The 13,190-nt window shown below is 33.0% G+C and overlaps 1 protein-coding gene across 1 annotated transcript in view; it reads right to left on the bottom strand.

Moving 5' to 3' along the window:
• The window catches only part of LOC145259906 (protein disulfide-isomerase A5-like), a 119,227-nt gene that overhangs the window by 42,790 nt on the left and 63,247 nt on the right, over positions 1-13,190 (bottom strand). The window contains exons 6-9 of the mRNA XM_080117836.1: positions 10,548-10,640; positions 4,669-4,729; positions 3,973-4,040; positions 2,050-2,141 (exon numbers count right to left, since the gene is read on the bottom strand). Coding sequence (XP_079973962.1) covers positions 2,050-2,141; positions 3,973-4,040; positions 4,669-4,729; positions 10,548-10,640 — 314 coding nt within the window. The remainder of the gene's footprint in view (positions 1-2,049; positions 2,142-3,972; positions 4,041-4,668; positions 4,730-10,547; positions 10,641-13,190) is intronic.

Below are 13,190 nucleotides of genomic sequence, written 5' to 3'. Positions count from 1 at the left end.
AAACAGCACAATTTCACATAAATTTCCAAAAAATGATTGATTTAAAAAATATTTAGCAGAACAATTATTTTTACAATAACAAAATATCAATAAAGAATTAAATTAATTTTAAATAACAAAATTCAGAAGAAACATATTTGTTTATTTAAAGAATATTTAGTTGACAATAAGAATTATTTCTTTTCCTTACATTATTGACCGACAGATTTATTATTTTAAAAGGAATTTTATTATTAACAATAAATTATACAGAATGATATGAAAATCACCATGGAATTTCCATGGGATCTAGTGGATATAATAATATCCAACAATTTAGAAATGAGAATAACTATAAGATGATGTACCAGAATGTCATGAGAAGTCTTCAGATAGCTTTCAACAATTTTGCAGTGATCCCATCGTATGCAAGAGTGGCAACATAGAACACGTGTCTGATTTGTACTCTTGTATGGCCGCGAAACATGGCCAACAACAAAATTTCAACACAACTCTGGCTGCAGTATGTTGGATAGAGAATATTATCTGTCTTACTTTACATGAGAAAATATATCGCACAACAATGTCTCAACTGATATGGTCATGTTGCAAGTCATCAATAATCCAAAATGCTTCAAAGTGCGTCCATGATGGCCGAAAGCATTATCTGTATTCCTATTGGTCAAAACAATTAACCGAGATGATTTTATGTCTAAAAGCTGATGACTTAAAGAGGGCAAAGCATGAAGTAGAAATAAAAGTAGCCAAAGAAAATATCCAGTGATTATGAACAGCATTGAAGTCAGAGTGTAAGCAGTGCCCTGATAAAGTTTCAAACATTTTTCAGACATATACATATATATATATATATATATAAGAAATTTATTACTGTGAGTCCAGAATGAGTTTACATATTGTTTCAACTAGAGGAAGATCCTCAAAGAGAGGAAATATCCAACTAGCATCGTCAGAATTCATGAATTTTGACGATGCTAGTTGGATATTTCCTCTCTTTGAGGATCTTCCTCTAGTTGAAACAATATGTAAACTCATTCTGGACTCACAGTAATAAATTTCTTATATACTGCTCTGGCTACACATTGAGCACTCTAGTCCGTTTTTTTCACCACTGGTAAATAAATATATATATATATATATATATATATGTGTGTGTTTCGTTGAACAGCAGAGGAAATTCCTGTTTGTTTCTCTTGTGACCGTCTTTTCTATTTAGCAGGTCAATGTTCGAACGTACTCTTCGAATGTAAAAAGAAATTTGCCATATATATCTCCAAGCATGTCTAATTAAATATGGTGGAGTTTTCTTTTTTATAACTTTTCTGATAATTTTCTCGACTTGACGGACAATTTTTTTGGTATCTACTGATAACTTGTGCATTATGGAAATAAGCAATTTTGTCTCAGATATTTCTTTCTCGAGTGCTTTCGATCACGTGATCATCAGGAGTAGTATTTTTTGGAAGATACTTTGTTCGTTTGATTTTATATTCTTTTCCAAGTTGTCTGACAGCAGAAGAAGGAAAAGGAAGAGGTATGGTTAAGTCTATTATTTATTTGTTGTAATTATATATTGGTTCATTCTAATTAATAGGCTTAATATTTTAGTACCTGTATTAAATGCTACTTTGTTAACATTTGGTTGTATTTTTTTATTGCTTTAATGTGAGGGCAATTATTTTTGTACATAATTTTGGTATTAGTAATCCTTATCCTACTTCGTCTGCCAGACAACTTGGTAAAGAATATAAAATTGAACAAACATAACCTCTTTTAAAAAAAATACTCCTGATGACAATTATGTGATTGGAAGCATTCGAGAAAAAAATGGTCGAGACAAGATCACCCAGGGTTACAATACACAACTTACCAGCTGAGACCAAAAGAATTGCTTGTCAAATCAAGAGAATCACCAGAAAAAAAAAGAAAAAAAATGATTCTGTCATATTTAATCAGACATGTTCGGATAACAACTTTCTGCCTAAATATACACATATGAAAAAAAATTATAATTTTAGATATAACATCCTCTTCCTGTTCTCCAATACTTACTCAAAATAATAAGTAGTTGGGAAACCAGTGATGTTGTAAGTAACACGTAATTGGAAAAACTGTGGTTGGTCGACATCTATACCAACAAGAATCTGAAAGAAGAACAAGACAAATCCATAGTAAAATCAAATTATACTGCAGAATTGGAAAAAGGAAAACTAAGAAAATCCTTTTGTCTCCAGGATAGTTGTCTTATAATGATATTAAAACTGTTTCAAAGAAAACTAGTCATTTTTTATGCAGACTAAAGGACTTTCTATTTTCTTTGAAACTCTCTAAAGACTTCAAAATAGAAATCCTTAATTTTCTATGAATAAAAAAGATGAAAATGAAATTAAGAGACAAGAAACCAAAATCTAATTTGGTTACTTTAGACTTTTATTCTCATCATATGTTATTTTCATATTTTGGCTAAAGTAACCTGTGACATTGTTTTAGGTGCATCTTTTCAAACTCTAAAATTTATACAGAATATCAAACTAAACTCTTTAATTAACTGGGGGTAAATTGATCTCATCTTGTTAGCCTTAGCAGAAGTTTTGATTCATAGTAGTGAGAATTGACTCTTCAACCTCCAGAAGAATGCCATTAAAAACTAATTGTTACTCAACATCTTATAGTATCAGGTCGGTGTGTCAGTTTGTAGAAGGGCCATTTTAAAATATTGTAATTGATTTTATGCATATTGTTATTACTTAAACATATTACCAAGATTAATTTATAACTTTTTTATTTCAGATTATTAAAGCATCATTCACATTTTTCTGAAATATTTTCACTTGTGTTAACATTAGTGAAATTTTAAGAGTTGAACCTCAATAGCGATTATGTTGATATATCAAACTTTGATTCCGACTAGCCAACTTTAAGTTATTATCAGCCTATGTTATTGGCTCTATAATAACTTATTCTGCTGTGGTTTATTTTAAAAGTGATGTAGTCCTGCTCAGACAATGAGTAATACAAAAACAGTTTTCAATTATGAGTAATAAAATCAAAATTAACAGAAAGAATAAATCATTTTAATATTTTTTCTTTATGCTTAACAGCTCTTTACTTAATAAATATATGCTTGTATATTCATTTGTATTAGGAAATATCTGGTGTTTCTTGGTGTAAAAAATTAGATGTTACCAGTTTTAAAATGAGTACTTCCAAAATTGAATTCTCTCATCTTGTAAACTTAATTGGTTTTCAAAACTTATTCTTTGAATTCTTCTTATTTTAATGTACTTAAAATTTACATATAACTATTACAATTTTAAACAGATGGCTTTAAAAAGTGATACTCATTTTATATTAGTTGATGATTAGTTTATTATCAATTAATTTTTAAAGAAAAAGAATATTGTATAAATATTTTAAATATCACAAGTTTCAATAAACAAGTAAATATTTGTTTTATTTAATGAATATTTAGTTAACAATGGAAATTAAGGCAATTTCTTTAATATTATTAGCCATGAAAAACATTAAGCTCAGAAAAATTAATTATCAGGAATAGATGATCCCAAGCATTTAGTACAAGAGAGCAAGGTTTAAACCAATTTGGAAGGCTTGACTAATCCAGAGTTCACAGAGTACTACAGTCATCCTAATTGTTGCTACAATAAAATTCCCATCACACTATCTCTCTTCATTTGTTTTTATCCTCCTCCTGTCTTTCACATATATATTTTTGAATATTTGGTCATGTGACCATTATCAAAGAAAAGGGATAATATGTGAAACATGAATTTGGACACAAAATAAGAATTTACACAGGGCCCTGCTAGTTCATTATTTTAATGAACTAGCAGGATCCTGTGGAAATTATTAATCTTACTCACTTGTGTGGTACAAAATTATGCAATAAAGAGAAATAAGGAAATAATATGCTGCCATTTTTTATGGTATGGTCACACTTGGTATTTTAATACTTACAGCTTTTCCCTTCAGTTCTGTAGCTGCAGCAGCAAATTCTGGTTTAAACCTTTTACAAAATCCACACCCTAAAAATAGAAATGAACAAAATAATTTCATTTAAAATAGTAATATGTATAATGTCTTTGTTTCAACTTATAAAAGGTATGTGTGTAATACTTTACATTTATATATTCAAGGAAAAAATTACTTCTAATAACATAACGAATGTCCTTGTTTCAATATATTTATATCTACTTTAATAGCTGGGTTTTTTTTTTTTTTTCAAACTGTTTTCCATTGGAATGCCCACCCCACTCCCTGCTTCTACGACTGTACCAACATGGAAAAATTTTAAATGTAATGTGAACAAGCATCTTACTGAACAACACTTCACTTAGGATGTCCTTATTAATACAATTCATAATTTATCCTTATTAATATATCCCATAATTCACAGTAGCACCTCATGTCCCAGAGGCCATGTGCTTGTTTAGGATGAAGATAAGTTTTTAAAAAATATTTAAGAAAGTTGGAACAGGATAAATGTAATTAATCTCTGATTAAGCCAAATTTTAGTACTCTTCTATATAAGAGATATAAATATATTAAAACAGGGAGATTGTTGGTGTGGAATCCTTACAAAAGGAGGGAAACTTCAAAATAAGGTTTAGATATGGAGAGATTTAAAAAAAAAAAAAATAATCAAAAACTTACAAGGTGCATAAAACATGATCAGCATTGGAAGCTTTTGTTTTTTCAACATTTTGTTTAATTTCTGAAATGAAAACAAAAAAAATCATTTTTAAAAATAGAAAAGTTATAAGCCGATCTATCAACTATTGTAACTAAACAAATCTGTTGGTTTATCAATAATTCAGGAGAGGGTCATTGCACTTGACATTTTGAAGGCGTTCAATAGGGTGTGGCAATCTGGTCTTCTACATAAACTTCAAGCGGTAAGATTATCGACATTATTAATGTTTTTTTCTTTCTGATCAAAGCTTGTGAGTAACCCTGGATGGTGTATCTTCATTTTCTTCTATCAATGTCAGCGTTTCCCAGGGCTCTCTTCCAGGTCAAACACTGTTTCTTATCTATATAATTTACGTTCCAGAAAATATTATTCAGAACATTAACATTTATGCAAATGATAAAACCCTCTATTCTAATATTGCTTCCTTGGATCAGTTGAACCATGCAGCTGATCTAGAAGTTAACCTTGGTTCAATTATGGATCAAGATAAATAGTTTGTTTCGTTATATCCTGTCAAGATTCAACTCCTGGCTATCAATTATAGGCATGTCCCTTTTCTTCTTGAGATTCTTATAGTTGGCTCTGAACTCGATGAGAAATTGAATCTGAATTTTCTTGATCTTTCGTTCTCAAACTTTTTGTAATTTCATATATTAGATCAACTGCTCTTTCTACTTCTTGTAAAATCGGTTCTCTCTATCGCTCTAACCACTTTTTTACACCAGAGTTGCTTCTTTCCAAGAACAGCAAATTTGTTAAAGCCTCCTCCTGCTGAATGCTTTCCTCTTATTCACTTGTTTTTTTTTCAAAATTAAGTCCAATAGACATACTCTACCTTTTAATCATCTTTTGCTTTTGTTAGCTCATAACAATTGGCTTTGTGCCTTGTCTTGACCAATTTCCATAATATATATATATATATATATATATATATGAAAATATGCTTATGTAACTACAGAGCATATACAAATAAATGACAAAAAATATATTATATTCCAAATTCCAAGATGCTATTCATCTTATCGTTTATTTCTTTCAGCATGTTAAAATGCACAATTCTTGACAGCACCTGTTTTGTAGCGCAAAGCCATTCATATAATTATAATGTCAATTTTTTTATCTTTTCTACAAGTAAACCTTGACTAATTATTCAAAATCACATAGCATTTGCAGTCCCCATAAGATTTCCTATCTTTGACTAACTCACACTGGCTTTTACAAAGAATAATGCACCTTCTCCAAATTATGTTACCTTAAATAACAGCACTAAGCTGGATACTCCACCAGACTAGATGAATAATCGTCCTGGAATCCAGTAAGATCAAGAGACCACAAGAAAGATTCACTATAACATATTTACATGGTGGTCAATTGAGGAGAGGAAACATGTTCTCAACTTCTTTATTTCACTTCTTTATTTTAAGTATTTAAGATGTAAAAAAGAACTTTAATGGAATATTCAGATATCTATGTACCACATATAGAGATCAAGTGTTAGTCTCTAGGAATGTTGTATTGTTATCATAAAAGGGGCACCGTGTGTGTGATCATTTAATATTTTGCTGTCTATTTGTGATATATTCATCTCTAATTGTTCATATGCAGTTGTGTGTGTGTGTGTGTGTGTGTGGTACATGTATTTTGGACATACCTTCTTCATGCGTCGTTGATCTTGTCCACCTGGAATTCATCTTGTTCTTGGAGGGGAGACTGGAAACCTGTTTTGGACGAATATTCACTCCAAGATGATGAATTGGTTTTATATATTTATATTCACCTTCCCGGTATCGATCGCAGAAGAATGGAAAGTGAATGTCTTTGCTTGCATGGTTAATTCAAGGTCTTATTTTCATGCATGTTAGCGCACTCCCTCCCCCCCAGTGAAGGGGAGAGGACAACCTGTTAAGCCGTCTTTTCTTCTCTATGTCCAAACCCAAACGCCTGACTCCAGCTAACCTGATCACGTGATTCACACGCAGATCCGATCAGCTGACCCTCACTTCCGGTAAAATGTGTCTACAATTTACCATATTTCTTTATGTTCGACCTATTTCCTAACAGGAAGAGGCTCCTTGATATATGAGCTTTAACTGAAGTAAAATGAAATGAAAAAGAAAATTAACATTTTTGTTATTGATGCTGATTTGTTAGTATCTTTTTCAAATTTTATATTGTTTTTTTTATGCAGTTTTTGAAAATGTTTCTTTTAATAAAAATATGTGAATGCCATCTCATTTGGAATTACAAACTTGTCTTGGATTCCATAATAATACACATTGTTATGGATATGACACTCGGTTAATAGCCAGACTTTGTTTGCACTAGACCAGAATGCCTTCCTTCCATCGGGTGTGTTTCCTTACACCTTGAACAAGTATTAAGTAACCCAGCTTCCCACACAGTGGATAACGATGAAGTAGCAGGGTTAATAGTTAAAACTGTGATACCGGTAAAAATTTGGATAGCAGAATTAATGTGGCGTTAAGAGTCTCCTAGTCACAAAAATATGCACTCTTCCGACTGAATCTGACTTGGGGTTTACATGTCAAAATAAACTCAATTTGATTTGCGGGTAAACATCAAGAAATCAAACAAAATAGAAAAAATAAAAAGAGTAGAATGGTTAAGAAAAACCCTTAAAAAATGTTGGTATTTTTTTTTCTTTTTTTTTTTTTTTTTTTTTTTACATGGGGATCACCACTTATCAAGGCCCATAAGCCACTCAGGGATAAGGGTTATTTTGTGTACAATAATCAATGGGATATTATCGTAGTAATAGTTGGTATTGGAGATTTGATAAAGTGTCTTACTTAAGGGGGCGATTAATCAGGAATTTGTTTATGTTGGACTTGAAGACGTCCAAGTTGTAGTCAGGTGGGAAATAGACAAAGGGAAGAGAATTCCACAGGCGCGCACTTCTCAGAAAAAAGCTATGTTCATGGAATCTACGTTTTGATTTAGGCACAGATATAGAGTGGGGGAAATTACTGACAGTGGTTTTAGCTAGACGGGTGTTTATCGTGAAGGATTGGCGAGGGGGGGACAGATTGGAGCTCGGTCGAGCACTTGCCATGGAAATAACGATAAAACAAAGACAGGCTCGCAACATCTCTTCTGTGGGAGAGAGGTTGCAGAGAAGAGAAGAGAACATCCCCCACTAAGCCACGAAGTCTATTTTGTACTTTGTCAAGGCAGGATAGGCTGTTTTTTGAAGCTCCAGCCCAGATGTGGCAGCAGTACTCCATCTTTGGACGTACTTGGCTTTTATAGAGATAGAGAATTGCATCAGTAGTGAGATATTTTCTGGAGCGGTAGAAGGATCCTACCATTTTCCCAGCGGCCCGGGCAACAGACTTTATATACGTGTTCCATTTCAGATCAGGAGTAAAGGTCAAACCCAGGAGTTTGTCAAAACATGAAGCCTCCCCAAGACGAGAGCCATCCATTTCAATTGATGCTAGATGAGAAACAGAGCGTTGATGATGTAAAGTTAGGAGCTTGGTTTTAGATGCATTAAAAGTAACCAGCCATCTCTTACTCCACTGAACCACGCGCTCAAGATCAGAGGAGAGGGAATCAGAGAGAGCTTTGTCATTTACAGCCTTTGATGTGTTGCCATAGATGGTCGTGTCATCAGCATAGATGTCAACGAATGAATTAAGTATGTGTTTTGGGAGATCATAGATGTAGATCAGGAGGAGAGTTGGGCCCAGGATGGACCCCTGGGGGACTCCAGCATTAATACTGTGGGCCTCTGATTTCTGCCTATCAACCACTACTCTTATGAACCTATTAGAGAGAAATGATTTAATTCTTGAGAAAACATTTCCAGTTATACCGTAGCTGGAAATCTTGTGAAGTAGGCCCTTATGCCAAACCTTATCGAAGGCCTTTGATATGTCAAGAGCAATTGCCCTAGAAAGGAAGCCTTTGTTGAGAGATTCACTAATCCTATGGGATATAACTGTTAGCATATCGTCTGTAGATCTAGCAGAACGGAAACCATATTGCAAGTCACTAAGGAGGTTATTTCTGCTGAGGTGGTTGACTACTTCTTTATTTAATATGGATTCCAGTAACTTACTCATGACACACAAGAGACTTATTAGTCTGTACTGAGAGGGGGATGACTTATCACCCGAGTTCTTAAATACAGGGCATACTGATGAGGTTTTCCAGGGTGTTGCAAAGCACTTCTCCTTAAGGCAACGTTTAAACAGTTTTGTAAGTACGGGGGCAAGTTCTGGTTGAAGTTTTTTTAACACTATAATTGGAATACCCCCAGGGCCAGTTGCTTTACTGGAATCAAGGTTCTTGATTAGCTTGGCGACCTCATGCACAGATATTTTATGTTGCATAACGTGTTGTCTGTTATAGGAGGAAATACAGGGAGTTAATGGCCTTTGTCGTATAGGGTAGAATTTGTTGCGAAGTTCTTGGCAAATAGTTTGGCCTTGTCTGATGCTGACGAGATGATCTCTGGTCCATTGATAATGGTTGGGATAGAACACACGCTTCTGTTCAGGGTCTTATTTGCTATTTGCCAAAACTGGTGGGAACCAAGCTGCTGCTCAGCTACTTTGGTTTTAACGGATTGAGCATATAGTTCTCTTGCATTTTTTATTACTTTTTTACAGTGGTTGCTGGCAGTCCTGAAAGCAGCTTTAGTCTCAGTGCATCTATTACGTTGGTAGCTATGGAAAAAGTGATTTCTGCGCGCGATGGCAGCAGCACATTCAGGGGAGAACCATGGCTGGCTGTTAGGTTTTTGTTGGAATTTTTTGGATGGTATGAATCGGTCTATGCCTACAATTAACCATTCAATCAGGTCTGATACTATAGAGGACACATCCTTTTTAAACATCGAATGCAGAGGTAGATCAGATATGAATGTACGGAAGCTATCCCAGTCAGCCATAGAGTATCGATATACAGTACGGTGGAGAGGTACATCTGAAGACTTATTGAATTTCATTTTTATCTTAACTGATACAACTGTGTGATTGGAGGATCCCAGGGGAGATAGAACGGAACATGAACATAGCTCAGGGGAAGTTGTGAGAAAAAGGTCTAGAAGGCTTGCATACTGACCAGTAGTATCGGGCACACGGGTGGGCTCGCGAACAATCTGAGTGAGGTCATAGGCAATGGCAAAATCATGACAGAACCTCCCCTCATCATCTGTTTTATTTGAGTGGGTCAGCCATTCCACATTATGGACATTGAAGTCACCGCAAATGTGAATGTTAGCCGAAGGATGAGCAGACAGGATGAGGTCAATTTTCTCAGATATACTCTTAAGGACAGTAACCCCGCTGTTGTGGAGGCGATAGAGAGCAAATATGAATGCGGTGGTGTAAGCTAGTGCAACTCGTAAGCACATATAAGGTAAATTAGGGTTTTCTCTGGAGATATCTCTACCACACGGGAAGCCATCTTTAATGTAGGCGCATATTCCATGTCAATGGCGATCTTAGGGGTCAGATTTAGATGTAAAGTTAGAGTATCCTTTTATTATGAACTCATCTAGCGAAGTGGTCGGCCCTATGCCAGTTTTGCTTAGAAAGAGTAAATCCGGTTTCGTCTCCTGTAATTGGGTTTCAACCTCTGGAAGGTTGGAATGTAGACCCCTGATGTTGGAGGAGACATGGTAGTAGGGGTCTACGTTGGAGGATGGGGTTCTAGGTTTATTCATGTCTTTTTTTGGGAGATATTTCATGTTGAGTTTTTGGGGTTTGTGAAACAGTTCGACAGACTTGGTTAGAGTTGGACAGAGAGGGAAAGTAAGAGAGAGATTTTTTTTTTTTTTTTTTTTTTTTTTTTTAAATTTAAATCTTACCTGTTCATTGTCAATATGTACAACATTCTCTGCATCTGGATCCTCCTCCCAGGGAATGTCACCTTTGGGATCAAGTAAAAATTTTACCATAGACTAAAAAAAGAAAAAAGTTAACATTAATGATGTCATCATCATCAATATCATCTTAGTCTAATGCGTGTTTTATATACAGAAAGAAAATAATAAAATAAATATTAAACATCATCATCAGTCCCGTTTCCATGCTGGCATGTGTTGGACAGCTTTTGAAATTGACTTTCAAACTAACCTATCTCTAGTCTTATCTTTATCCCTCTTTCTCTCAAGTTTATCCTCATCACTTTGTCACATTTTCCTTAGCTTCCCTGTCTAACTGATCCTGTTAATTCAACTGTTCTACATCTACTAATCCTACTAAATTTTAAATCAAGAGAATAAAAGTGCTGAATTAAAAAAATTTGTGCCTGCTTCTCATTGCAGTAATTATCTGTTTATGGAGAGAAGGTGATTGTTTATGGAGAGATTTATTGATATCGGTATATTCACCTTTAAGTAGTTTGGATTTTCGCAATATTAGAGACTAGCTAGAATACCTATCCTAAAAAGAAAAAAATAAAGGAAAAGAAAAAATTGTGCCTGTGTATGGATAAGTATTCTTTTAGAAAGTTCCAGAAGTCTGGCCTAGAAACATGCTGCAATACAAAGAACTTAACTGCATCTAGACATTATATGCAAAAAAAAGGTGTCGTCCAATATTTTATGTAAAATTCAGATATGTGTTCTCCAATGAAATAATTTGCACTATTATGAGTAAACATGAAAGCAATTAAGTCCTAATTTTCAATTTCAGATATTTTGTATTTTTTCAGTAATTATAACAATTTGCAGTGTAAAGAGATTATTTGAACAATCAAGAAAATATGTTAAATTCGAATTCAAACAAGGAAAAAAATATCTCAGACTGAATTCATGAAGTTAAGTGAGATCACATATTCAAAGAGAAGTAATAAGTAGCCCAAATGCATCAAGTGCATTCATATTTAAGACCAATCGAGATTCTATGGTATCAAGGAAAACAAGCATTAAGGAAATTTGTTGATGTACAAAAAAAAAAAAAAAAAAATCAAAGAAACCCTACACAATTTTAGTTAAGTGCTTTTTTACAGATGAATTGAGGATCACTTCTTAATGGGCCTAATGTGTTTGCAAGCAACATAACACAAGACAATATTTTAAATGCCAACAAGGCAGTGGTGGAATTCATAATATGGCATGGAATTATTAGTAATGAACTTGTGGGTCCATTTAAAGTGAAAGATATGGTCAAAATGAATTCCAAAAGTTAATGCGATTTTCTAGAGCAATATTTCTTTGAATGGCTTGATATGAAATGACACTAACCCTAAATAGGGTGTAATCGGTTTCCTTTATAAGAGGAAGTTTCATGGGAGTATGAAATTTACTAGCGGTCCTCAGTAGCATTAGGGGAGATGACGATGTTAGGTATTTGCAATTTTTGCAGGGAGGTGTTAACGCTCCTCTACATACAGTACCTGGTATTCCAAAACTGGTCAATGTTGCTTAGCTTTGGTGATTTAGAAAGAACCGGCGTGTCAACAGGATTGTACCCTATATTGGCCTTATAACCACTGATCTAAGATCTTTATGCAAGACAACACACCAAGTCATGCATCAAAGTTTACTCAATTCTGGTTGAAAGAAAAGGGGCTTATCGAAGATTCTCTTGTGGGCTAGCCTTTAAATAGCTATAACTTAAATCTTATCAAGAATCTGTGAAGCATCCTCTCGAGAGATATTTATTCTAATAGAAGGTAATTCAACATCAAGTGTGACTTCTGGCAGGCAGTTAAAGTTGCTATAGAAAATACCAGTGGCTAAAATTGCAAATCTAACAAGAAACTGCTAATAGTTATTAAAAAGAAAGCATTTGTGCAATAAATTTTAGGAGGTTCTGATTTTTTATGTATATTTTAAAAAGTAAAAGTATCAAAATAGATAATGTTAAAGTATCAAAATAGATAATGTTAAAGCATCAAAATAGATAATGTTAAAGCATCAAAATAGATAATGTTAAAGCATCAAAATAGATAATGTTAAAGCATCAAAATAGATAATGTTAAAGTATCAAAATAGATAATGTTAAAGTATCAAAATAGATAATGTTAAAGTATCAAAATAGATACTGTTAAAGTATCAAAATAGATAATGTTAAAGTATCAAAATAGATAATGTTAAAGTATCAAAATAATGTAAAAATATCAAAATAATGTAACAGTATCAAAATAACGTAAAAATATCAAAATAATGTAACAGTATCAAAATAACGTAAAAATATCAAAACAATGTTAAAATATCAAAATAATGTTAAAATATCAAAATAATGTTAAAATATAAAAATAATGTTAAAATATAAAAATAATGTTAAAATATCAAAATATCGTAAAAGTATCAAAATAATGTTAAAATATCAAAATATCGTAAAAGTATCAAAATAATGTTAAAATATAAAAATAATGTTAAAATATAAAAATAATGTTAAAATATAAAAATAATGTTAAAATATAAAAATAATGTAAAAGTATCAAAATAATGTTAAAATATCAAAATATCGTAAAAGTATCAAAATATCGTAAAAGTATCAAA

Source organism: Euprymna scolopes, chromosome 35 (genome assembly GCF_053919585.1).
Source record: "Euprymna scolopes isolate OS-2025 chromosome 35, ASM5391958v1, whole genome shotgun sequence".
Classification (NCBI taxonomy): domain Eukaryota; kingdom Metazoa; phylum Mollusca; class Cephalopoda; order Sepiida; family Sepiolidae; genus Euprymna; species Euprymna scolopes.
The sequence above is the reverse complement of the archived record's forward strand: the minus strand, read 5'-3'. Positions and strand labels throughout refer to the sequence as shown.